At 44.6% G+C, this 27,147-nt stretch overlaps 6 protein-coding genes across 6 annotated transcripts; 2 read left to right on the top strand and 4 right to left on the bottom strand.

Annotated features, from left to right (window-relative positions):
* Positions 1-5,431: 5,431 nt before the first annotated feature.
* Positions 5,432-6,286, bottom strand: MELLADRAFT_102272 (uncharacterized protein; the record flags this gene model as incomplete). The annotated part of the gene is made up of 3 exons (XM_007404931.1): positions 5,432-5,494; positions 5,523-5,554; positions 5,923-6,286. The coding sequence occupies 3 exons, from the start codon at positions 6,284-6,286 to the stop codon at positions 5,432-5,434; spliced, it is 459 nt and encodes a 152-aa protein (XP_007404993.1).
* A 1,357-nt stretch (positions 6,287-7,643) lies between these two features.
* Positions 7,644-9,685, top strand: MELLADRAFT_90854 (uncharacterized protein; the record flags this gene model as incomplete). The annotated part of the gene is made up of 5 exons (XM_007405310.1): positions 7,644-7,837; positions 7,885-8,301; positions 8,379-8,716; positions 8,798-9,378; positions 9,452-9,685. The coding sequence occupies 5 exons, from the start codon at positions 7,644-7,646 to the stop codon at positions 9,683-9,685; spliced, it is 1,764 nt and encodes a 587-aa protein (XP_007405372.1).
* Positions 9,686-10,764: 1,079 nt separating this feature from the next.
* MELLADRAFT_90853 (uncharacterized protein) lies at positions 10,765-14,978 on the bottom strand (the record flags this gene model as incomplete). Its single annotated transcript, XM_007404930.1, has 13 exons — positions 10,765-11,085; positions 11,168-11,604; positions 11,673-11,950; positions 12,090-12,107; positions 12,245-12,289; positions 12,411-12,441; positions 12,487-12,572; positions 12,751-13,199; positions 13,282-13,638; positions 13,703-13,828; positions 13,933-14,328; positions 14,375-14,701; positions 14,784-14,978. The coding sequence occupies 13 exons, from the start codon at positions 14,976-14,978 to the stop codon at positions 10,765-10,767; spliced, it is 3,066 nt and encodes a 1,021-aa protein (XP_007404992.1).
* A 3,584-nt stretch (positions 14,979-18,562) lies between these two features.
* On the bottom strand, positions 18,563-19,307 carry MELLADRAFT_70774 (uncharacterized protein; the record flags this gene model as incomplete). Its single annotated transcript, XM_007404929.1, has 1 exon — positions 18,563-19,307. One exon carries the CDS (start codon positions 19,255-19,257, stop codon positions 18,799-18,801), a length of 459 nt encoding a protein of 152 aa, XP_007404991.1.
* Positions 19,308-22,484: 3,177 nt separating this feature from the next.
* On the top strand, positions 22,485-24,025 carry MELLADRAFT_90851 (uncharacterized protein; the record flags this gene model as incomplete). Its single annotated transcript, XM_007405311.1, has 6 exons — positions 22,485-22,490; positions 22,790-22,970; positions 23,042-23,170; positions 23,281-23,544; positions 23,620-23,705; positions 23,780-24,025. 6 exons carry the CDS (start codon positions 22,485-22,487, stop codon positions 24,023-24,025), a joined length of 912 nt encoding a protein of 303 aa, XP_007405373.1.
* Positions 24,026-24,330: 305 nt separating this feature from the next.
* On the bottom strand, positions 24,331-26,753 carry MELLADRAFT_59505 (uncharacterized protein; the record flags this gene model as incomplete). Its single annotated transcript, XM_007404928.1, has 9 exons — positions 24,331-24,669; positions 24,751-24,829; positions 24,904-25,018; positions 25,066-25,179; positions 25,359-25,628; positions 25,905-25,960; positions 26,002-26,013; positions 26,094-26,149; positions 26,226-26,753. The coding sequence occupies 9 exons, from the start codon at positions 26,751-26,753 to the stop codon at positions 24,331-24,333; spliced, it is 1,569 nt and encodes a 522-aa protein (XP_007404990.1).
* Between the last annotated feature and the right edge of the window lie 394 nt (positions 26,754-27,147).

The raw sequence follows: 27,147 nt of genomic DNA, 5'->3' as shown, positions 1-27,147 counted from the left end.
TTGATCAGATGATGAGCTGAAAGAAAACTGGAGGAAAATTGGAAGAAAATTGGCAACAAACTGGAAACAATCTTGGAGAAACCTCCAAACTTTATCTGCTCACATCTATGTGAGCTTCTATTTTTCCCCCTGTGAAAGGGCGTATTTAAGTGACCAGGTACTATTAAAATAAGTTTATGATGATAAACAAAATAATAACTGCATAAATGATAAAGAAAAAAGGGGAACAACAGTCCCAAAATCATCTCAAAGTTTATATAACAATGTATTCCAACTTTTACAATGGTCAACAGCCTCAAAACCAATCAAATCTGCCCAAAAATCCCTAAAAACCCTATGATGACACAATGTAATGATTTTGTTACTAATAAATGATGTAATTTTCACAGCTAAAAGTGATCAATGACGCAATAATATGATGTTCAGCACTTCTTATCATGAATACAGGTGAATTTTTCTCTTGTAAACTAGCTGAAAACCAAATTTTGAGATTACAAATTTTTTCAGATGAGGTCCAATTTTTGATTACTAAAGTGCGTCTTGTAGCCCTTGTGTTACTGATCATTTATGACACCCATATGACCTATTTCTAATGAGTGATGAGTAAGATATTGAGGTGCGAAGTTAAGGTTTTCAGTGTTACATGTTGACTTGTGACTGTAAATTCGTGATTCACACCAATTTCTTATTTGCCTTATAAATTTTTACATACACCTCCGCTACTATTGAGTTAAGGTTTGTACATTATTCAATCCACTCTTCTGCGTTGCATGAGCTATCTACCAACCTAATCTGACGTCATTTGACATATGTAATAAGCTGAAAGCCTTCATTTTTGATGAAATTCACCCATTTTCTTCACTTTTCACAGCTGCTACTCTCTTTTTCTTGCTTGTGTAATATGTCATCATCCTCTATAACCTTAAAAATCCCAGAAAATCCCCTTGGCAACCTTAAATTTCACTATTACCCCCATTACATATGCAAACTACACGTATACCTCTTGTTTACCAACTTTGAAAAAGTACCTTTTCTTTAATAATTCCTGTTTCTTCTTATCAACCTTCAAGATTAAAATTTTTATAGTATAATATAATGTTGTTCTTTCATATTCTAACCTCATAATACCCATAACTTTATTATTACTACCCTAAAAACCATTTTCCAACCTGTATACCTATATTTTCGAATTTTTCTTATGTACTTTGTTTCTTTCTTCTTGTAATAGCTTTGTGAATGAACTCTAATGATCTTAATAAGTAATGTGAAATAAAATGATGTAATGTTAACCCAATGACCAATACATCAGCCTATAAGAGCTTCAATTGATCCAAAAACCTCCATTTCAAATTTTCTGTCCTGCTAATCTTTTCTAATAAACTGGTAAACTACTAAATATGAATTACTTGATTGATGCCTTAAATTGATCACCACATCGGAGCCGTTCTGCCGCTCCAACACCGATATATAGCGCCAATACCAAGTAGCAAAATCAATTTCACAAAAAGAAGCCTATGTGTACACTGACAAGGCCTATAGGCCTTGACCAGGTAGGAGAGTAGGCCTGGAGGTTTAGAGGAAACATATCAAGAAGCAAACATATCATATAACTTGTATGTGAAAGTTAAAAAAGTAAAAAAAAACATTCTTGATTTTTTGAAGGTGGATGCAAACTTCAATCAATTGCTAGCCTTTGTTGTTTACCAGTCCATCTTTACCTTTCTTTTTTGCCAGTCCATCTTTACCTTTCTTTTTTGCCAGTCCTTCCATATAAACTTTAAGAGCCATTGAAGCACCTTCAAATACTCCATCCGGTGTGATTCCTTCCTTCAACCATACTTGAGAACCTACAAGGCGCTCCACGGTACAAGGCTGGAGACTACCTCGTGAAGGCGTACAAACATTGGCAGCCGCCGAGAATGTACGCTCACATGCGCAGGAGGTAGCAGATATTGCTAAGTAATCCTAAGCAAGTTTCGAGAGGATAGGAAATTGAAATTGATGTTCCTGTTGGTGAAAAGAAACCATGTTAGCCAACTTTGAGCAGATTGATATTGAATTAAAAGTGGAAATACTAACCTTCCACCACTGGAGTGGTGACTGATCCTTTTTGATGGGGCAGTCACCCTGTAAGTAGGTGTCTAATTTGGAAGAAGCCCTTGAATTGGTACCACCGTTTCCCGATCCAAATATATCAAATTCATCTAACTCGGTTTCAATATTTTGCTCGGGTGGTAGGATGTCATCAGTTACTCTGGTTTCTTTCAAGAGATGGTTGAAAGCTTCTTCAATTGCAACTTGAGATGAGACTTCGTGTTCAGGATAGTGCACGGAGAAAAACTTTCCTCGGAAGCGCGGGTTGAGAGTTGTTGCAAGGACTAAGGCTTCACAGTTGATTGCCTTGTCCTGATGCTTTTCAAGCCATTTGATCATGATATTGATGGCTTTGTCCAGGCTTGGAAAGATCGATTCAGCTTGATGGGCCTTGAGATTGCTAATCACCCGTTTGTATTTGGCAAGGACGATGCATCCAGTTGGACCGTTACCTTCAACTCGAGCTGTGGTGTTGACAAATGTGTAATAAGATTTAATTTTGATCAGTACAAAATCCAGACATAGAAGGTATACATGTTAGAAACATCTACGTACCTTTAACACCTTGTTCACTAACTCGACCGTGTGCCATTCTGAAGCCAAAATGGTAACGCCTTGAAAGAAACATGCTTTGTGATCAGCGGAAATCATTGAGTTGATAACCTGCACATAAGAAGGAGGGGACATGAGTCATGTAATACAGAAGACAGAAAGAAAGTTAAACGACAAACGTACCTCCTGTGCCTCACAGGCAATCTTTCTACTTTCGTAGTGACTGTTCCACCTTGTCTTGCAAGGTCTTTTGACCATTGTCCCAGTATATCCCAATCATGTAGCACGAGTCTTGAAATCACTTCATTGGGCTGCACTGCTAGCAATCTGGCCACTGATTGTATCAACCTACATAAAGATAGATACATAGTGTCAGCAACACCACAAGCGCTACGCAACACAATGGATTTTGACTTATTTCCATTGTGTTGCGCAGTGGGCGCACTATTACGCTACGCAACCACTCCGCAATGGGGTGTTTTTTTTCTACCTCGCTGTTGTGGAGCAGTCGGGCAAATATTGTGGAAAATGCGCAATATTGCCCTATTTCCGCAAGATTTGCCCTAAATAACTGTCAAAAACCAACTGCAATTGCGGTGCGGGTTTCTGAGCAACAGGTTTTTTGAACCCGGGTTGCGGAGTGCTGGCACCGCACTATAGTGCGTTGCTATTGCGCGCCCAAAAGCGCTACGCAACCGCACCGCAACCGCAACATAGTGCGGTGCTCTTGCGGTATTGGTGTCAGCCCAATGTTCAAAGAATAGATAGTGCAATTAAAAAAACTAAAACATACTTTGACGAGAGCCTTTGCAACAACATCTCCTTTATCACAAAAAAAACCTGTCACTTTCCTCAATTTGTTTGTCGTCATGGACTCCATCAGGCTCAGAAGGTAGATCAGCATCATCATCTTCTTCTGATTCTGGTTCTTCCTCAGTGTCGCATTTGTCGCCGTTGACCTCAATAGCTGGAATAGGAAGTGAAATGCCATGTGGAATACTTTGCTTGGGTTGACCTACCTTCTGACCAAGACTTTTCAGCCCATGCCCAACCACGAGGTTGAGCTTGTGAGCATAGCACCGGATATGGTGCAAATGTCCATCCCAAAACACGGGATCGTCAGCGTCAGAGAACATCTTCTGAAGTTCCGAAGACATGGTAACATTGTTACCTCCGCTGTCGGTTGTCTGAGCCAACATGTGAGTAGGTCAGGAAACACATAGAGGAAAAAAATATTCAAATAGAGAAAAAATTGTATGAATAAGTAAATAAGATGATACAATAAAAATAAAGATGGAAGGCACTCATATTTTTATGGAGGCCATGTCGCACCAGGAAACACCCAATTGGTCGGGCAAGGAGGACCCCAAAGTGGCGCCATCCCACCATCTTGAGGGTAAGATGGGTGGACTGGTATTCCCAGTTTGAATCAATTTAGTTCGCTGACTTACAATTATATTGTTGATGGCCTTGTTGTGCAACCCTGAAAAGAGTTCCAGTGATTGCTTTGCCGCCCAAGTTGAAGATTGAACCACAGCGCTTTGGTTGACAGTTGAAAAAGCGGCACGAAGGGTGGGGTCTTCAAATTGAGCCCATGGCAGCGCATGGCGCACGATCCATATCACTAACATCAGATTCAAAAGATCTACAGTAAAAGCAGGCGCATTGAAATGTGAAGTGATTTTTGAGTTCTTGTCCTTCTTCAAAGCAGCCTGATGTTTGGCATAGCTTGGTGGGAGATCAAGACCTTGAGCAATTGCTTGTGCTTGATGAGAACAAGTGGGTCGTTTCGAGTCGCTGTCTCAATGGCCCCACAAGTTCCAATAGGTGTCTTCACCTTTAGCATAGGTGTTCTTACACCAACAACACTTATACTCTAAGCCCTATAATAAACATTAAAAAAGGTACATCAGCCTGATGACCACATCATGACAAGTCTGTAATGAAGCAAGAGAAATCTGTTGGTTGAACTGAGAGAACGTACCTTGAGGGGATGGAAATACGTGAGGAGCTCCTTCACTCGGTCCCCTCAAACTTTGGTATACCCTGGTTTGTGGGTACCAAGATACTTGACTTCGGAATCTTGGGGTATGTCCATTTCTTCAGGTATCTCGTACTCCTGAAAAGTACATCATTAGAAGATAATTAAAAAAAACTTTGGTTTGTGAAACCTGTCACTTGCGTTCTCCTTTGATCTCTCCTTACGTCTCTTGCTCTTCGAGGGTGGAGGTGTGCCACCCTGTGTGCTTTGAGAGCTTCGCGTTGGTGAAGGAGATTGGGCACGCTTACTGGCCAATGACCAATTCTAGTATACAATGGATAATGTAAGTGAGTCAGTCAGTATACTCTACAATACACAAGATGTAGATGGAAGGACTGACCTTCCCTTTTGCAATTGGCTTAGCCTTGGATTGAGCGGCTGCTGGTGCCTTCTTATGGTCAGTGTTCTTTCTGAGATTGGGGGGTCGAGGTGACACAGAACGGTTAGCAAGAGGTCCAGATGATTGGCTGTCGTCGTCCGGCATCAAAAGGCCAGTGCGTGAATCCTTTGGAGGAACCACAAACCCTGGCTGTGATCGTGCTGGGCTGGTTGGTCTAAGAACTCTAGCAGATGATTAAGAAGATTGAGCAGATGCTTGAGTGGGAACCTGTAAAGAGCTAGTGTTTTGAGATGACAAGGCCATGATTGAAGAGTGTAATCTTTAAAGAACAAGAAACAAAAATGATTTGATTTGTTCGATTAGACAGGTTGTGAAAAATAAGATGAAGGAACAAGACAAAACAATCAATCAGTTAACTTGTGAAAGTTATTGGATGGAGCAGGAGGAGGAGGAAGGACCTTGCTTACCTTTTGAAAACCCAAAAGTGGGACGAACCAAAAGTGAGCCACTTCTGAATAATTGTCCAACTGGTGTCCATTGTATTGGAATTGTCAGTAATAGATCAAGATTTGGTGGCGCCTAGGAGATCAAAGTAGGTGGTGGCTGATACAAGGGAGGAGGAGGGAGGAGGTATTGTATGGTACGTGATGTACCATACCCTGTACCCAGGGATGTGGGTACAGGGTATCTATGAGTTTTGTCCAATATATATCGGACAAACCTCGGGTCCGGCCCGTATCAAAGCGGTCGGGCGGCTATGAGCTGGGTGGCCTTGAGATGTTGGAGCGGTCCCCCCGCTACATATATTGGTCACTGTAGCGGTGGATAGACCACTCCGCTCCCAATATATTTATTGGAGCGGTTCTGGTATTGGTGCTACCACCCTGTGTGTTACCTCCATTGACTTCCTCTTCGCTCAGATCACTATTGGCCTTTGTCAAATCCTTCTCCATCTGCACTTGCCCAAATGGGCATATCAATCCTGCGCCCACGCCTTTGATTACACCTCCTGAGTTGGTAGGGGCCAATTTGGTGCCTGGCACTTGTTTGTGGTTGCTTACAAACTCTATGTTGGACTCTGCTGCAGGTGTGCTGGCCGTTTCTGCTTCTTCCCCTTTGTTTTTGTTGACAGTATTCTGATTGTCTGTCTTGTTACGGTTTCTAGACCTGCTTTTGATTCTGGGACCCGACTCTCTGTTGTATAGCGCCTCCTCAGCTTGTTTCCGTGATTCTGCAAGTTCTTCCAAAAAGGTTACCATCTTGGATCTGTCTTGGTTTACTTCTGTATAGTGAGATTTTGTATTCAGTTTGTTGATACCATTAGTTGCACCAAAATTTCTTTGTTAATAATGACAGATAACAAAATGAGAACTAAGGCTTGGACCCAGCCCGGCCTGGACTGGCCCGAGTGAAAACAATTTCCGTGCTGCACAGCAAAAATAACAAAAATAAGATAAAATAGACAATTTCAGGCGCTTTATATTGGTCATTTGAAGCCCTATTTTTTGCTGTTTGGGTTCCATCGCCACTTTTATGAGCCTCTCAGACCCACTTTCATTGCTACAATCACTCAAAACCCTTAGTTTCAGCCCTTTTGGCTTCCCCGAGAGCACCCACGCTGGGCCCAAGGGCAAATTTCTGAGGCTGAGGCCCAAAAAGCCTGAGCCCAAGCCCAAGCCCGGCTCAGGCTCACCCGCTGGTTGGTGCCGGGTCCATGCCTTAAGAACTGAATGTGGATCTGGAAAAGCAAACTTAACTAAGTCCCAGTCTGGACCTAACCATCAACTCCAGAGAGGGACTTACACGTAAAGTCTAAATCTTGGCGTGGAATTGGACGGGGCATTTTGTCAAAATCTAGCCTCCTTATAAAACTTTTTTTCACGCTTTCAAATCACCCTTGCAAAAAATATGAAAGTTGTGCGCCTTAATTTTTTCTACAACCCAGCGCTTGTGATATCCCAATGATCTCATTGGTTCTGAAGTAAAGCAAAAAAATTGTATTTTAATAGTACACCAAAACCGACATTTTAGACACGAATCAGTGCAAATTACCTGATTTTTGTCTTTGAGCCCTGGAAGACTTTTTGATATATCTACAGAACCAATTATTTTACTGACAAACCAAAAGTACAAGCTTATGGAGACAGCTGAGGCGCACACTTTTCTTTTTTGGGGCAAGGGCACAGCCATTCCAATATTTCTTGTCGCTTGGTTTTGAAAGAAGAAAAAGTGAAACTCAGTGAAACCTAAGTTTTTACTCAATAAAACTTTGAAATTGGCTGTAAATCAACGGAGGTCGCGGCCTTTGGGAGGGCGGCGGCTGCCAGGCGCTGACAGTGACACTGACAGTCACGCCTTGCGTAACCCCATGTCTTCATGGGTTATACCCACTTGCGAAATCCCTTGATCCCAACCTGTCCGTACCCATTTCTTTACACCAAACACATCCTCGACACACATGGTGACATTGAAGCTCTCATTTCACCACCCCCCATCACATGCGGTACTCACACCACCGGTGACTCACCCGATTGCTCCAAAGTTACTTACATCCAAGAAAGATCACCTCACGCACAGTCTCACCCCATCACCTCGGCAGTGTATCTTATCGATTTCATGGAAGTTCTTGCCAACGACTACCCCAAACTTCACTCAACCCTTGAACTGGGTGATCTTGTCTGGTTTGCTGTGCTTGCCGCCAAAGTCGAGGCTCGTACCAGAGGAGCATGGTTCACCCGCGACAAATCACCCGTGCCTTTCTCAGGGGCCGCGCTGAACCTTTCGCTTCCAATTCACTTGACGTATCAACTGTATCACGCCCTCTTCCATATGCTGAGACAATTTCATGTACAACCAGGAGTCTTGATTCAGAAACATGGCTACACTTCCGATATCGGGAAGCATATACCAGAATCTATCGCAATCGCCCCAGTCAACGAATGCTTGATCTGTCATCCCGTCCAAAAATTGCATCACCGCTCACGGCTAGATGGAAGGTGTCCACACCATTGGCATTGTTACACTTAAATGTCCCAGTAAGCTTCATCATTTGGACCGACTGTGGATGTTCACCTCGCCAACCTGTTCCCCTCTGTACCCCTTACCGTTCAGAATGTGCAACAGCTTACTGGCCTAGCTACTACTCCGCTAAGCGGATTCGCACGTACTACTCCGCAGATGAAGGGCAAAGCCGTGATTGCTATCAAATTAGCTGTCACTTCTTTATAACACACAGACTTGCCAAGTTTCTGCGAAATGGCCAGATGCTTGCCCAGTAAGCTTTAACTCCCATCGGACTATAATACACTAACTGAAACACCTTCTTACTTTCTTGTTTGCTTCTGAATGTAGCATTTCCAACTTCAATCTTGTCAATATGTTCAACTGGTCTCATGTTGATACGCTTTCTTTACCTGAACTTCCCACGGCACCTACGGTCTTACCAGCCTTGTCCGAAATCTCATGCAGAGACGCGTTAGACATGCACTCCTTACTACAGCGAGCGGACCGCCGGAAAAATCCTTTGATTGTCGACACTTCTGCACCCGCCGACCAACGTTACCATGCAGCAATGCAGGCCGAGCTTGAATGGATTGCACTCAAAGGAAGCAAACACCAAGATCACGTGTGCTCTGCCTGTCTCCGAGTGGTCCCGCTGCCAGGTGAAGATGGCAAAGCCGAGTTGGGCTGTAAGTGCATCGCAGTCCTCCTCGAAATAGTGGTGATATTGTCTGATAAACCATCTCACCTGAATGTACCAGATATTTGAGCGGTGGTCACCGATCGCATCACCATTGGACACTGGCGGTGCTTGGCAACATCCCAACAATTGCGCAATTTAGCCCTCGCAGAAGGATTGTCCCCCCCAAACGGTCCTTGCACCACTCCTCTGGCATGCGTGAAGGACCGTTTTTGCGCTCACCATGAGAAGCTCCTAGGTCAACTTTGCCAGGCACAGCCGTGCCGCAACGACGCGGCAGATGGTTCCAAGACGTGCGAGCTTGAAGAGCATATCAAGTCTTACTCCAAATTCAAAGCCCGAGTCAGTTCCAACTTCTCACTCACGTCAATGCTCAACCGGCCAGGCTCAAGTCTACCGTCCGACCCCACTGTGCACCAAGACTGGAACACTGCAGAATTGGTGGATATGGACGAAGTTCAGGACGGCGACGAGGCTGATCGCGCTCATGAGCAAGTTCGCGAGGGAGCTGATGCCCCCAAGGGCAAGAAAGGCGATCATGTGTGCTTTTCTCGGAGTCGCACTCACAACGACCAGCTGATTGTGAGATGTTGTGGCATCATCTTAGCGCGTGAAATGTTTTTTCACTCGGAAGGTGTCAGTGCAGTACGGGTGAGTACTCCCTTGACCTCTAATTCATATACATATCTAATCTTTGAACCATGATTGGCATTTGCCTCCACAGGATTTTATCTTACATATGTTTCCGGAACGCATGCCTGAAGTCTGCTTTTACAATAACGCTTGCAAGTTGGTCAACCATATTTACAATGGTGGTGATGACTACACACCTTCCTTAGAAACTGTGTTTCCTGTCGACCCTTTCCACTTTCGAGGACATAAAGAAAGTGACGACTTATGCCAGTATTATACTGACCCCAAACTTTTCCCCGAACTTCATGATGGTGCTGACTGGTAATTCAATGCTTCCGCCGGAGAACTAGCTAATCTCTGGTACAAAGGTTTTGCATCCTTGGCGAGAAGCATGTCACCTGTACGTTTCAACTTCATGATGGAGGAGATGGTTGACCGCCGTAATGACTGGCTGATCCAAAGGCTCAACAAGAGGAAAAATATCCGATTTTTGGGTAGCCTTCTGCTGAATGCTAAACCTTCCGCTTAATGCTAGAGTTATGTAAGAAAATCAATGTGTACCAAGTTGTGACGTGTGAAGTTGTGTTTGTGTCTCATGTGCAAATTACGACAACTCTTTTGTTTATTCCATTTTTCACCCGTAATAAACACGACACATGTAAAAAGAACAAGATTGAATTTGAATTTTTTTGATGAGGGATAATTAAAACTCTCCCTAATGAATTTGTTTTGTTGTTTCACACAACAAAAAGAATCATCTTGTTTCAATGGTGCAGTTTGGCTCGCTTCTCACTGGCCTTCTCGCATGTTGGAGCATATTGTTCATTTTGACCAAAAAAAGTATTTCTTTTAAGAATAAGGTAATGTTCCTACATGATGCTCAAAATTAATCAACTTCCACTTCAAACAAATCAAATCACAGGTTGGGTTCAAGATGGATTTCATGAATGACCTAAACAAAAATCAATGGCCTTCAAGTTTATCTTCATGGCTTTCATTATGAGACAATCATGTTCATTTTTCAAATAAGGAAAGAATAATTGGCCTTTATCAGGGCCATAGGTGACAATTGAAACAAACAATCGCAGGAAGACATCTTTAAGTGTAGACATGATTTAAATTAAGGGAAGCAGAAGAGAAGCAGAGTGTTTTCGGGTTTGTATATATTTTGTGAATATGTGTGCGACCTGGTAAACAAGACCGATGCAATGAAATTTGAGTGTGGACCTATGATACACATCAAAAAAAACGAGCGCCTCACCATCAATTCTCAACAAGGAGATGACAAAATCGGTTGCAAATGCGCTCCTTTGGAAACTCAGCCAAAGCCGATTTACCAAGATTGCCACTTGTCCACCGGGCACTAACCATACCAAACATTTGTCAGTCACCTGATCGGGTTGTTTAGGGATAGGGAGACGCGCACGTGGTATCATGGATAACTGCCTCTGTGATCACGGACCCCACACCCTGGAAACCCGTAATGAAGCCGGTTTGGCCACTCCGTTGATATGTCCAGTGAGTAAAAGCGTTAAGCAAGTGGCGCATGATCTCAGAAAGATCGTGATGACCAGTTTGGGGTTTGATTGGAAAGAAAGAGGTCTCCAGGCTGTACTTCTCCCAAGGACCCACGATCAACTCTTCAGCGGTGAAAGCTTTCAATTGACCAAGGCCTCTACCAAGATCAGGCGCCTCGTGCATCATTCCCACAAGTTTCTCTTGGAACTGAACGCCAAACAAAGAAAGAAACAAAGAGAAACATCAGCTCAGCCAAAGAAACGATAAGCAGAGCAGACGGGTGACTCACTCGCAGAGCTATAAGAGTCTCCCGCTCCAAGTCACGCCCTTTCCCAGGGGGCATGAGGGGCACGAGGCCGTACCGGAACTGTTCGAGGTACACAGCGACGTGGAAATAGGCCTGGGCTGTTCCAAGACAAGTCTCAAGGGAGAAATCCGGATTGGCGAACGCCCGGACACCCAGAACAGTCTGTTGATCACCACATGTAATTTTGGCCTTGTAAGTTGAGCGGAAATTCCATCGGTGTATGAGATTGTGCGTGAAAGTGATTTGGGCATGTTTGCCCTTGAAAGACCACTCTACAACGTCCTCACCAGGGTTACCGAGGAGGGAAAACATTGTGACATTGGTATCAGGGGTGGGGGGAAGTTGTACAATTGGTAGCAAGCCGTGGCCCAAGAGTGGTGAGTCCAGTAAGTTCAGTCCATGGGCAGAAACAGGATCGTCTGTCAAGAGCAGAAGGCAGATCAGTTCACTGGACAAGACGGGTAGGTAGATAGAGCAATCATCATACCAAATCCACACACGTAGTGCAGGGTGATAGGAATGATCTCCTCGAATTTGTCATCCTCCTCAGCAACAGCGTTGTCTTTGACTTCAGGCACAACCTCCGCAGCATCATCTTTTTCAACTCCATGTTCAACGGGGGCTATTGGTGCATTGACGCGTGGTGGGTCACTACTGTCGACTTCCACCTCAAGTACGGTACCTTGAGTAGGCATGGTTTTGGTGTCAGCCAAAACCGTAAGGTCGGCATTGCTGATATCAATATCAGAATCGTAATCTAGCATGCTTTCCATGTTTGTGAGTAGATAGATTGCTAGCAAAGATGGGATGGAAAGATGAGGGTAAAAAACAAAAAGATTAGAGTGGTTAAAATCAAAATCTTCCTCAAGAGATATCCTCAGTATGTGTAGTTGAAAAGACGGACAATGAAAAATAATTCAGACTTTGAATTCAAACGGGAAACTCGAGGGATTGATTGAAATTCCGGGAGATAGAAGACGTGGAGGAAAGCAATTGGAAGATAGCAATTAATGAAGAAAGACACAGTAACGAGGGAAGGGAGATCGATGACTACCTTACAAAAAGAAAAAGACATCCTTAGTCTCCTCTTCACTCGCGTCCAAGCTTGAGAGGGATACTTGCTTAGCTAGCTACATTCTCAGCTCGCGAACCAGCCGAGAGGAGACTAAAAGGATTAGTGAGTGAGCGATTGGAATGCCTTGCTAGCTAGGTCACCCTGGCAAACCAATGCACTCCTCCATTGGCACTCCTCCGTTCTTGAGAGTTAGGTCATATCTCAATAAGGGAAACGAGGTACTAACCTCGTGAGGAAGATCGAGGGAATGTCGGCTGTGTGATTTGTGACTTGATGTCACAGCTACCACGTTGAGTTTTGGCAGTTACAAAGCTAGGTTTGGATTTGACAAGTTGTTGTGATGAACATTAAAACATCATCGTGTGTACATGATAAAGGTGATACGTGCACAGATTGTTTTTGGGGAGAGGGTCAGTTCCAAAACAGATAGGAAAGACGGGAAGGGTCAGTTTCCAACACAGATAGGAAATACTTTTCGGTAGTCATTCACCTAACATATTTTCCGAGTTTTCTTTTTTTGCTCTTCTGGCGAACCGGTGCATTATTAGACAAAGTGGCAGAGGGAGCTTGAGAAGATGCAGCAGGAGCTCCACCTGCTGGAGCCGCTGGTGCTCCGGCAGGTGGAGGACATCCCACTGCAGTGAACAACGCACGCCAGTGTTTGCGCCCCGCGAAAATTGTCACAGGGTCACCGAGGCTTGTCTGCTGTTTAATCCAGTTGTCCCAAGCCCGCGGGATTTTGGCAATCCGATTGAGCCACCAAGCATAGCAATAGACAGTGCTATCTTTACGTTCAAAATCGGCTGCAAAAAAGACGTCCCACGCAGGTAATACCTCCATCTGTGTTGTAATCATCATGTTGCACCACTCCCAGAGGTCACTCATGGGGGCTTCAACGTCGGGCCACGCCGTTTTGAGAACTATTGAAGCTGTGGTAGGCTGTACCGAGTTGGAACCAAGCCTATGAGCCACTGAAGGGGCACATACATGGGTGAGGAGACTGGGTGAGAAAAGAGCTCACAACATTGGGATCTTGAGTCGCTGGATCATATTGAACGACCTCCGCCCCAGGGTTTTCGGGTGAGGTTATGTTCAAAAGAATTTCTGGGGGAGTATGACAAGGAGTCACATTGTGTGTTGCTTGAGAGTTTTCAGCGATGGTGGAAAGCGGTGTGGGTTCATTCTGGAGCCAAGAAGTCGAGGGAGCTGATGATCGTTGATACCCAGGAGGATTAAGGGGGCCAGGCATGGAATCGTACGTTGTGTGTAACAGGCGATCGAACTGGAAACACTCTTCCCTTTCTATTCCCTCAAGTTTGACCAAAATCTGACGTGGGGTGATGGGAAAGCGTGTCGGTAGGTCGATGTCTGTGCTGAGCTATAGAAGAACAAACAAAAAAAATCAAACAAGTTAATGAGAAATAAAGTAGGATTGTACTCACCCATCCCAACAATTGCGGATCCCACAAACTGAGCGATCGAGTCCATGAGGAGTTGGCAGACAGACCCTCTTGGAGGGCAGCGGCGTTGACCAGCTTTTGAGACTGATGCAAGGCGAAGGACGGCCACTTTGGTGCCAAAAAAAGTCATGTAATCGGGGTCCTTGTTTGGCTAAAGGATGACAGTTAACTTATGTGATGTGTAACATGATACAAGCAGTTATCACACTAACCTTAAGCCAAGCAATTACAGTGACCACCTTCGCTGCGTCAGCTTCAAATTTTTGGTTACGAGGGATGCTTTGCTCCCGCTCTGATCGCATATTGAACAAAGTGGCGAGCTGAGAAGGGCTAAATTTGTGTGCCAAGCGACCGCCAGTCTGGGCGCTTTGAAGCGGGATGCGGCAATGGGGGACTGGGGGAGGCCGAGCAGAGCGTAACGTGCCTGGCAAACCATCGGAATTGATATCATAATTGATATCAGACTTGGTTACATCCTTCTCTGTACGATTCAAAAACGGGTGGACCGTGGAAGGTCCACTGGGCGCGGAAGGTGAAGGTTTCCGGTGGCCTTTGGCCCCACACGCTTGATCACCCAACGTTTGACAGCACTGTTTCCAACATTGAACCTGGTCAACTAACGCGAGGTGTATAGAGTGAGAGGGAGGAGCTTACAGCGGCGCAAGCCCTGAAAACACAGTCCTTGTTTCCTCTCCGAGTGTCTTTGCCTTTGTGAGTGGCGCCTGTCTGCCCGTTCACTCCATGGCATAGTATGCCATTGCTGGCGAGCAAACGCGGTTGATTTTTGGGGGGCTTGAAAAGTTGATTCAACAACTGTTGGCTGGGTGTGATCGGAATAGGCGCTGCGGGGGCCGGACGCGGTTTAGGAAAAGGATTCGGGGGCCAATTGCCAATGTTGATGGACGCTATCTCGTGGTTCAGTTGGGCGGAACTCCACGTGCAATACCAGTGGCCTTTGACACCGACTGGCTTAATTGCACACTGAAAAAGAAAATTATACATGTGAGAAATAGTGAGCAAAGGCCCAAAACCAATGATTTGAAAATCACAACGGGACACCAACCGCAACACACCACCCAAATGGGTACTGTACAATATATTTCAATGGTGTTGTCTTCGGATCGGTTTCTTCCAGGCACGCCGGGCAGGCTAGGGGGAGTAACGCCCATAATACGGGAGTGGGGAACACAGTGCCTGGGAGTAGGCGCTGAAAGGTGGACTTGATGTACCGGTGAGTATTGTTGGGATCTATCTCCATGTCGTAGCTTTATTGTTGTGTTGTATTAATATGGATTCGTTGATGAGAGGAAAAATGATTGATGATACGATGCTGAGCTAGAGAAGTGAGTGGTGATAGTTTTAGTTGATGCTGAGCTGGTCGTGTGAGGGGAGGGGCGCCAACACCGCAAGCGCTACGCAACGCAATGGATTTCAACCTATTTCCATTGCGTTGCGCAGTTGGCGCATTATTACACTACCCAACCACTCCGCAATGGGGTGTTTTTTTTCTAACTTGCCGTTGCGGAGCGGTCGGGCAAATATTGTGGAAAATGTGCAATATTGCCCTATTTCCGCAATATTTGCCCTAAATAACCGTCAAAAACCGACCACAATTATGGTGCGGGTTTCTGACCAAGGGGTTTTTTGAACCCGGATTGCGGAGCGCTGGCACCGCACTATATTGCGTTGCTATTGCGGCGCCCAAAAGCGCTACGCAACCGCACCGCAACTGCAACATAGTGCGGTGCTCTTGCGGTATTGGGGGCGCCATACCCGGCATTGATTACAATTTTTTGCCCCGGGGCTGGAACACTGCCTGTCAGCTGGCGTGAATGAGCTGTAGGCATTTCATCAGCCTTTCATGTGACTGGTGTGAGCCTGTCATGGGGTGTGTGAGGTGTAGGTCCCAAATTACACCGTTTGTGTAATGTGTTGTGAAAGGGGTCACTGTCAGTCTCTGACAGTACTGTCAGGGTTCTCCCGAAGGCCGCTTGTTCCCTAAATCAAGGAATTACGGCCAATTTTCAGGTTTTAACTGGTTAAAACTTAGGGCCCGTTTGGCTGGAACCCAAAAGCTACTTTTGGTCAAAAGCTTCACCAAAGTCAAATATCACTTGTGACCAAAAGCAGTTTTTGATTTTGGTCAAAAACAAGAGCGTTTGGTAAGTTTGATTGATCAAAATCAAAGACCGATTTTGATCAAAAGTTTGTTCAATTTCAAAAACAGCCTTGAGGCTGTTTTTGAAGTCAAAAGCTGCTTTTGCCCCTCAACTCAATCGATCAACCTTGCCCACTCAACACCCTTCCACCTTCACTCACCTCTGTCCACCACCTATTGTTCTTTTCTCTTGTCCTCTTCAGCAACTCAATCATTGTCTTTAACAACCATTTTGTTATCTTTTCAGCAAATGTTCTCTTTTGTCATCTTTTAACAACTTAATCATCATCTGGAACAACTATTTCATCACCTTTTTCATCTATTGTTGTCTTTTAACAACTCTTTTTTTAACCAGTCTATCGCCAACACTATCATTGTTTTTAACAACTCTGACATCGTTTTTTAACACATCAATCAATCTATCTTTTCACTCTCTATCATTTACCTTCCAGATCGACTTCGAATATCATCAAGTACATCTGTATACATACATGCTGATACAACTCTAGTACTGACTTTCTGGTATCAAGGAATTGTGTTAACACCTTTAGATAAAAATGTTGTTGCTGTCTGATTTAAATTAAAAATTATTGAACCTTTATATAACAATGTTGTCCCTGTCTGATTTAAATACAAAATCATTAAACCTTTATATGAAATATCATCAACTACATTTGTATATATAAATGGTGCTACAAATGTAGGACTGTCTGATCAGTTAGTGATCAAAATTTCTACCAGTATAAGTGTTAATGTGAATTAAAATATTCAATAAAGTTGATTATGGATTGAGAACTGAAGAATGATTCAATTGAGGGTATTGAGTCAAGGATGAATGATAGTGGTCTTTGATGACCGTGATGGATGGGTTTTATGAGCAATCGTTTGAAAAGTTTTGGTCACAAAGGGTTTTTGAATGATTGTTACCAAACACTCAACCGGTGATCAAAAGGTCAACAATGATCAAAATGATCTTTTGTTGACCTTTTTGGTTGACCGTTTGGTAAACAAAAAAGCCAAGTTTCAAGCTTTTCATTTTGCCCCTTGAAAACAGGGCAAAATGAAAATTCGTTTTTGTGTAACAATTTTTGGGAAAAACAGCCGAACGGGCCCTTAGGTTTTGAGCTCATCAACTTTTTCTTTTCAAAAATGTGAGTGACAAGAAATATTGGAATGGCTGTAAGTTGAAAGCGCAAAAAAAAGTTTTATAAGGCAGCTAGATTTTGACAAAATGCCCCGTCCAATTCCATGCCAAGATTTCAACTTTACGTGTAAGTCCCTCTCTGGAGTTGGTGATTAGGTCCAGACTGGTACTTATTTAAGTTTGTGGAAAAGGATGTGCTGAGTTTGGTGGCTGCTGAGTGTATGGCGTGGGGGAGTGAAATGATTTCCTCTTCAGTGGGAGAGAAAATATTTCCTGCACGCCACATTGGTCGTGCTATTAGCATATGCTTGTAGCCGTTACAACATGCGCCCCAGCCATGGAACTCGCCGCCAAGTCGGGAGCGTAAGCGTATCAGTCTCCACGGGAGACGATAGACGACCGAGAGACAACCCAGAGACTAAGTACCGAGTAGACACCACTACCCGCAGACACAAGCACCAAAAGAGATGCATCTCAAGAATGTAAGATGCATCCCAGGGATGCAAAGTCTGATAGTCACCTTTTATGGATAATCAATGGAGGGGTTATGATAATGTTGAACTCTTCAACTCAAGTTGAACTCTTCCAGCGAGTTCACTGAAATCTCATTGACCCTCAAATATCACGATGTGGAAGTTATCAACAAGCTTTCCAATCCTTCAGAACCCGCTTGATAGGCTCCCCTATCCAAGACCAGGCATCCTCGCATCTCAATAATATTAACTGGGTTGAGATGGCAATGCTCTAAGCATGGGAATGTTGTGACCCACATCTGCGCCAGAGCAAAATGTGGGATTTGTTCATTAAGTGCCGCGTGAATGTAATCCATCGGAGTTTCTTTCTCGGTCAGACTGAGGCCACGTCCTGCGCGCTTGATCAGGTCACTGCTGACCAGACAAAACTTGACTAAATCTTCAAATTGCAGATTGTCCCATATCGCTGGGATGGATTTCAAGCGGTTGGCGATGCTTTTGAAAAGCATGATTGCAAAAGATAGAAGAAAACGATAGCGACGAGGTTGGATGGGATTCGACTGCGAGTCGGACAAACGCAGGGGTATGTACTTATGTACTGCTTCAGGCTTCAGATCGGTCAAGACGCGCTGTACAGAAAGCTGTACAGCCGTTGTCTCCCGTTGTCTCCCGTCGAGACCGATACGGCTACTCTCCGGCCAAGTCGTGCCTTGGTTGGCTGCACCGATCTTAACCATTGATAGTTGAAGTGAATATTTTCTATGATCTTGATCTTTGATCTTTGAGAAGATTTTGGCTATCCTCCTTTACAAAACCATACCTCCCTACTTTTGTCCTAGCTCTCCAGCGGTCTATGTATACCCATTAAGCTCTAGTAAAACGGGCCGCGGTGAATTGAGATCGCAGATCATTGCTGGACATAAGACCTCACTTTTTACACAAGGATGACAGCTTTGTGCTAAAACAACTTACCCTGCGGTGAAATCGTATGTTAATTAAACTTCTATAGGAGGGATGTGGCACATAAATTTGAGATCTTAGCAATTGAGACATCAGTGCAGCAGATCAGGCTTTTCCAAATAAATTATGCTTCTGTTTTCATTAAAGATTGCTAAGGAAACATGAGTATACCAAGAGAAAAGGAATACAACGGCAGGTACAACAGGAAAATGCCATTCAACGGACCGAGCAGCAAGAAACACCACTGAAATGGATAAATGGGAGATAAGCTAGAACAAGAGAACCCATAGGAATGAACTTGATGCCGTAACACAGCACCTACCAAGCCAGGCGACTTCGTGCTTTATTGTAGTTTCAATTTAGCTGTATATCGAGCCAGTTCGCTAGAGAATTGTTTCATATAAGACACATCTTCACCACCAATCACTCGCTTCGCATCGCTAGTAAAGCCGGCCAATAGAAATCCTCCACTATTTTCACTGGGTTCTTCTCCCACACGTATAATCATAGCTGAGGCGTATGGGTTTGATTCCAGTGCGACAGAATTGAGGCCCGCTTCTGCGGATTCCGCTGTACTAGGGTTTTGGTACAATAAGCCGCCTTCTGCGGCATGAAGGGCGCGTAGATGTAGTTTAGAATCGAATACAGGGAGAGGTGAGGGTAGATTATATCCTGAAAGGATGACGCTTTGATCAGATTCACTTGAAGCTTTTGGAGCGGGCTTGACAGCAATTAGATATACGAGAGACAGATCGAGAGTGTCGCCCACGAGTTTAGTAGCCAAGTCGAAAATCTTTTGCATCTTCGGTTTGATTGCTGATTTGCCATCCTCAAATATTTTCGGACCTTGGGACGTTGAAGTGGGCACCTTATTTAAAGAAGTCTCACCAATAGAGGAAGGCGATGGAGAGATGATAGATGACGGTAAGTTGATCAACGCAGACAAGCTCGAATTTCTGACTGGCGTTCGCCGAGGTTCCGGTGTTGAGAAATCCTCAGCAGGAGATGTATCAATGAGAGCTTCAGTCTGATTACCGGATTCATCTTCCTCGCCTCCTACTTTTTCAGCTTCCTGAACAAAATTCTTATGTGAATCTTCTAAAGTCTCCATTTTTTGCGCCATCTTATTCAAAAACCACTTTTCAATCTCTCGACGGGCGTACTCTGCCATGTAGACGAGTTTTTTACGTTCGTCGACCCCAAACTCTTCGCGCGGTTTGTCGTCCACAACACATAAAGTACCTAGCGGGCAAGCTGCCATATCAGATTCCTCAGTACCATCCAAGTTAGGGGCCATCAAGGGGACACCTTTGGAAAGAAAGATGGTCAGTTGGAATGATCTCAAAATGGCTATCGATGAAAAAGGAGTTTAATTACCGCAATAAAATCTGCTGTTGAAGTTCTGTACTAGAGGTCCATTATTGAACCGCCAATCTTTGTGTGTGTCCAAAATGGTGAACCCCTTACGACCACTCAAGACAGTGTGTGCGCCTGAAAATAGGAAGAAGATACAATTAGAAGTCGAAATCGAGATCAGAAGCTTGAATGGGAATTTTATCAACTAACAGAATGTCACATCTCTGGAAACCTCTCTCATGCCATGCAGTCCTGTCTCTGCCAAGAAAATCTTTGTAATCCAAAAATCCTAATCAGCAAATGTATACGATCAAATATCTATCAAGAAGTAAAAAGAGATGTACCTGGCGATCTTCATCCATGATCTACACATTTGAAAGGTTGTGTTTAGTCAAAACAATCTGTAAAGGTTATATGTGGTGGAAATGACTTACGGTCAACATACTAATGGAAGTTCCAAACAGCTCTCGACATTGTTTGACAATTTTGCGGAAAACCAGGATGTTGTTCAAGAGTCTCTGGAGGAAGTTTGCCAGATCGAACACCATCCATCATGGCAACGGTAGCTTCGACGCCCATATCCGAAACGCTAGGTGCCGGTTGAGGAACGAACGCTTCATTGAGGGTTTCAGGTTCTTTACCTTCTTGTTCGAGCTTCTCGGCAAGTTCGGTTCGTTGACGAGCTTTCTCCGTAGCTTCCTCCGATGGGTCGAATGACCTCGGCCCATAGAGACCTAAGCGATTGACGACTAGCTGGCGCGTTCGCTCATTCTCAGGGCGCGGGGGCATATAGAATCGATTGTCGAAAGCTGAAGGCTTATCACCGTCGAGGCCCATAGGAGGCATAGGAGGATCGAAAACATCGATTTGTTCCTATATATGGTCGAGATGTTTAAGGATTGATGAGTACGTTGAGGAAAACCTTGAACTGAGAGGAAATGAACTTACCGCAGCATATGATCTATGATATTCTTCCCACGTTGTAGGTTTCTCCTCCTCAGGACTCTTGCTACTGATTCGTAGGCGAACGACGGCGACCATCTTCTTGGCATAAGTATTCGCCCCTTTCGACTTGATACGCCAACTGTTGAAGATTGCAAACCCAGAACGCCTTTCACCTTTGCCATTAGAATCAAGTTTCGAGAGTTTTTGTTGTGAGACGAATTCTGTAGCGACGACTGTACTATGTTTGTTACTTCCAGCTTTGGGTACGAAGGCTCGGAAGGCGATTTGTCGAATTCTAGAAAAGTTTTTGGTCTTTTTGGCATAGTAATTTGGAATTCGAGGATGTGGGGTTTCATCCTCACTCTCGCTGAAAGCCGCAGTGTCCGCATCAAGCCAAGTGGAATTCGTCTCAGTGAGTACCAATTTGTTTTCTATCTCAGGGGCGGCAGGAGCTGGTAAGGGCGGGGCGATCGCCTTGTCCCAAAAATGATCCGCCGCGCGTCGCTTGGAAGGCTGTGCCTTTGGGACTGAAAATAGAGAAGAGTATGGTAGTCCATAGCCCAAGGGGGATGCGATGATGTGAGACATGATGATTTTGTTAATGAAGCGATCCGATGAAGGTGTTGAAAGGTTTTTGTTTAGATGTGTGATGGGGAATGTCTGTAAAGGATGTGAGGAGTATGGAAAGAGAGGAATTCCGTGAATCGTCCGGCAACCTATATAGTAGCACTATGGACTTGATCTCTTTGACGGCGATTGCTTTGCATCCGTGCTGGCATACCCAAAAGTTAAAGGTACCAGGTAACTTGCAGCGATTCAGCCCACATATGCATAGCCTAGACCTTACTTCGCATTGACCGTGGTCCAGTCGCTAGCAGATTTGCCAATTGGCAACATCTATCTGCCGTTTGAGCCAGACGAGTCAACTCGATTTGTGCGAGCTCGGTGAACGACAACCACGGCCTTGCAGTCCAAGGACAACGGGCAAGGCGGGTCCGTGACCAGCCTCTTGGTCTGAAAGTTGGCACCCAGCAAATTGGCTCTTGGATCCAGGACCATGGGAACTGTCTGGAACACTGAATTGGATGCCTTCAGACCAAGGTGTAATTTGGGTAGTAAGCAAGTTTGATTTGTCGAACAAGGATGGCTTCAGTTGGCTTGATGAGGTAGAAAGTCATGATTTACCAGGATTGAAGTCCATCAACGCTCTTTCCTATCCATCTTCGAGCCCCCGAGTGTCACTACTCGACCTGTGAATCCCCTGTTACGAACGTTTTTGGCTGCTCAACTTTGAATACGTGAATCATCTCCATGGACTGTCCCATGTCCGCAGTGGTTGTGCTATATGGCGAGCTAATTGGGAGGCTGACCGTCTGCAGTATGTCGTTCCATCGTCCGTCTCAGAGGTCCCAGCCAGCTATCTAACGACTCTACAGCTGGCTTGCATGAATCTCCAGACAGACTTTTTTCTGAGGCTCAAAGCTGGGCAGCGTGTGGTCAAGAGCGGTTAGTGGCGATCTGTAAACCTAATGGGTGTTGCGCGCGTGCCGTTTGATCATGCAGAATAGAAAATGCTTTTCATGCATTTTCGAAGTTCCGGTTTGTTGGAGCAAGGGGTTTTGAAGATTTGAGCAGACTCCAGAGCCGGCTGGGTTTCGGAGATCAAAAGAGAGCACCCGGCGGACCGGCTATGTGACAGGTCGGGCTGTCGGAACGAAAGCCGTGGCTATGGTCGTGAGTCGTGAGTCGTCTTGAGTCCCAAATAACCAACCAATACCAGCTGCAGAATGCTTTCAATAGTATCATTACCGCTTCGATCGAATCTTCAATGTCGACCTTCAATCCTGGCCACTCGAGTTTCCGCAAGCCAGAGGGTTAATCTCTTGAAGCAATTCTCGACCTTTCAAAGCCACAGCCATGAAAATCCTTTGGTACATCTTGTTTGGGGACATTCTGAGTTTGACTCGTAATCATTCAACCAGATCTGATCTCACGTTTTCGAAAAGTTTGGTTATCTACCTTCGTTCGAATAGGGACTTCCAAGGCGAATCCCTCCAGCAGACTCGAGTCCCAAAGGGATTCCACAAAACAATTCACCTCCTACTCTCAAAAACATTTCACGCTCATTACCTTCAAAACGTCGTATCGCCAACGTCAAGAAGGTTTTGGTTGTGGCCAGTGGAAAGGGCGGTGTTGGTAAGAGTACTGTTTCCGGTCAGCTAAGCATCAAGGCAATCATTATTTTTCCAATACCGGCCGATTACTCATGCTGTATGACATTTCAGCTAATATTGCAATGGCTATTGGGAGACGGCCGTCGATGAAAGTCGGATTACTCGATCTCGACATCTTTGGTCCAAGTGTGCCAAAAATCATGGGTCTAGAAGGAGGGCTACAACCGGAGCTAACGAGTGGTTCAGTCTTACTCTTCACTCTTTGCTTATGTCACCTTCTGCGCCGAGACAGCGATCACACACGATGTTCTAGCCGTATCTCATTGGCCTTATCATCATTTGCGTAACAGAAAATGCTCTCATCCCCATTCGGAATCATGGAATCTCATGTATGTCGATCGGCTTCCTGCTTCCATCCACCGGTACTGGTGAAACTCCAGTCGCATGGCGAGGGATGATGGTCATGAAGGCTGTTCAACAGTTACTCTTTGATGTCGACTGGCGGGCAGCGAATCAATCTCAATCCGACTCCGACTTGGATGTATTAGTCATTGATATGCCACCTGGGACTGGTGATGTGGCTTTGAGTTTGGGTCAGCTTGTGGAAGTTGATGGTTAGTAGTTTGTCGAAAAACTATAACCTCACGGAGTCATTTGATCAACATCGTCCGCTTCAATCTGCCCCTTAGGCGCGGTCATCGTTTCCACACCCCAAGATATCGCTCTCATTGATGTCTCAAGAGGTGTCAGCATGTTCCAGAAAGTCAATATACCAGTTAAGTGCCATCCAGCTTCGTACGGCTTCAAAGAGAACATCAAACAATTTCACGAACATAACCTACCCATCAGATTCTAGGAACCGTACTCAACATGTCCAACTTCGTCTGTCCAAATTGCCAGACACCACATTCAATCTTTGGATCTGCCTCACACTTTGAGATATTATCAAAGAAAGTGGGTGTTGATGTGCTGGGGGAGATCCCCTTACAACTCCAGATATGCAAATCTGGTGATATGGGAAGACCAGTAGTGGGAACAGATGACCCGTTTGGGAAGATTGCTGAAAGATGCTTGAAAGCTCTAGGATCTTTGTAGGAGGAGAGGGACTTCTTTGTGTTATTCAAGCATCAATTCTGTTTTGTTGGCAGGGGAAATACAAAGAACAGTTTGATTGCTTGTTCCTGTGGATTATCTGTTGGCGTGAGACTAGTAAACAGCTATCAATGAGTGGCTGAAGTAGAAGGATGATGATTACAGAAGAATAGCAGTGATTATCTAATCAAGTGTAAGTGGAGGAGGAATTAAATTTACAGGATGACATGAAACTCAAATTGAGAAACTCAATTCCAGCAATGTTACTGATTTATCTAAACAAAAACACACATCTGAAGTAGTATATATCATTCGTATGGACAGTTTTGAATTTGTCTCAAAGTTGAATTTTGAATCTCCTCGTGCGTCACGACAGTTGAGCGCATAACACTTAAATCACCGAAAGGGATGTGTAGAGTGGTTGTCTTATTGGGATTTTCTTCAACTTCTCTTATTGTCGAATGTGATGATTCGACTGGACATAGACCAGGAAAGTTTCCAAGTTCAAATTCATTCTCCTTACCCCAAAAAACTGTGGTATCCCATCCCAAAAGTTGGGAGGTCATCTTTGGGATGTTCTTTTTGTCAACCGACAGTGACGCTTTCTGATATTTGGATTCGTCTGAACGCTCTGTTAATATTCTCCACTGTGGTCTCACAGAAGCATGTAGACGTGATGAGGTTAAGTCAGTCTGATTTCATTTTGAAAATCTACTAAAATGTCCCACCGATTGGACCAGGAGTGCTGGTGTCATGAAAATTCCCGGTAGGTGAGTAATCAGGGCTGAGCCAATCCTCCAGTTTAGCCTATCAATCAAAAATGAAGATTGGTGAGACGGCCATGACACTCGGCAAGGTATACATCATCAAAATTCACTCACTGGGTGAGTTCTCTTGCACTATGCGTCTGGTACACCAGCTCCGAGACCTGAGAGACGATGCTAAGAGTAACAAGGATAGAAGATTTGCACAGGAACCCTAAAAGATTTGATGGAACTGAATGTTTTGATCTGCGTTCGAGCAATCCTCATAGAATGACTCACTGAACTCGTCCTCTAATTCTTGCCAAATTGGGGAAGACCATTCAGAACCGACAGCCATGGAATCTACATCGCGCTTGCGCAAAACGTGTTCGAGCATGCGTAGCAATAATTGAACTGTGAATACGTAGAACTTGGAAAAACATGTTTCAGTCTCCTCGTTCCACAATTATTGACATGGGTCCATAGATTGATGCAAAGATCCCGAGAGTTCCTGGGAGACAGAAGTTTACTCACAACTGTTATCGCCACAGACAAGGCTATCCAGGTTGCAGCCCATCCGTCAATTATCCTACCAATTTCTTGTACTCTTCGGGCCAGCAAGGATTGATCGTGTAGAATATTGATCAAAGCTGTGTGTGTGGTTCCACGAGTGTCCCAAGAGATGACGGCTTCCTCGAGTGCACTGACAACGTTGAGGCAAATTATCTGCGATTGGGACAATTCTCTTGCCATACGAATTGCCCAGTAAGCCATAGAAGCAATGGTGATCGTCAACCATGAAACCCATGCAATGTTATAGACAGTTGGAGTAAAAATTTGAGGTAATCGGCTATTCTTGACTCCTGTTACGTCGCAGAGGCTGTGATAAAACCGGTGAGAGAGACATAGGGATGATTTACATGGAAAGTTGAAGGAGTTTATAATAAGTTCCTATGAGCACAGAGAATCTAATGGACTGGATCTTTCTCTGAAATTGAAAAAAGATTACGGAGGAACTCAACCAAGAATAACAGATAGAAAAAGCAGACATCATAATGCCTATATAGGACCTAAACGCAAGGTTCCGCAGAGTGTAAGTAAGTATCAAAACATCTTCTGTAGCTTTGATGCTGGCTTACGGAAGCCATCTGAAGGTTTTGCGATGTAGAATTGCACAGATGTAAGCAGTGGGGATCTATGAAAGTCATCATTGTACGCAGGGCAACCCAAACTCACGCCAAACCGTACCTGGAAGACATCAGGTAAGTCAGTCACAAGTCAGGATGAAAGTACTGGCTACTGTCATTATATCTACCGATAGAACTGACCAAAGAGTAAGATACCATCCAGTATCGGCCTTTCGTAACCCTGAATGTCTGTAAGTCTTTGGATCGTCGATTGTAGAGCAGATCAATGATTATATACCTGACGCGAGGCAGCTTCAGGGGTTGAGCACTTACCGTGTAGTTTTCACAAGCCGCGAACAAGTATAACACGCTTGAGCAGAGCTCACATACGGCAATGAAATATGACCGACTGGGGACCACATAGGGAATGCCGCTCTCTGCCCAAGATAAATCAGGATGTATGTCAAAATCGGTCTCAGTCAAAGGTCTATTTTCTGTGGATGACTCACCCGGTTGTGCATAGATGCGGCGGAAAAGACACAGATGTTTTTTTCGGCTCGCGGGACCCTTTATTAGCGGTATCACCATGATTGTTATACATATAAGTATCAGTATACCTCTCAAGATGGCGAATAAGAGCAAGATGGCTAAAGCCCAAGGTGGGAATTGGGGGTTGATAGCCGTATTCTGTTGCGTTGTATGCGGACAGCAGGAATTTAGTTGAGAGGACACGGAACCAATGTCATCAACTCTCAGCTCCAAAGCATCACTCACAGCAATCTTGAGTAACGTCCTAAACGGGTTCGCTTCTGGCGAGGTATCATTTGTTGCTGATCCTGCCACTGCCAGACTAGAGGCCATCTTTATTTTTTTCCAGCACCGTGGTTTACAGCAAATTAGATCAAGTGTCAAAGTGCTGTGAAAGATGGAAACAGGTTCATGTCAGCAAGTTCAGAGGGCGTCATGGAGAGGGCGTCACGGATTGTGCTGAGCACGGCAGTGATCAGCGAAGGGTCTCAAGTTTTCTGAAGGATATATAGCTGCAACGCTCACAAGGTACATGCAATCGAATTTCGTTTCGTCAACTAACTTGAGATGACTAGAGCTGAGAGCCGACGAGGACGTGAAGCTTGAGTTTTATTGAGTGCTCCGAAAGACTTTTGTAGTTTTGCCTCCGGCGGAACCCCTCAAATCACATTCACGCCGCACGGTTGGACATTAGATTTTGTTCCTTTTGGTCCCGGGATGTCTTGCT

This window comes from Melampsora larici-populina (genome assembly GCF_000204055.1).
Source record: "Melampsora larici-populina 98AG31 unplaced genomic scaffold MELLAscaffold_3, whole genome shotgun sequence".
NCBI lineage: Eukaryota > Fungi > Basidiomycota > Pucciniomycetes > Pucciniales > Melampsoraceae > Melampsora > Melampsora laricis-populina.
Note: the sequence above shows the minus strand (reverse complement) of the source record. Positions and strands in the feature narration are given on the sequence as shown.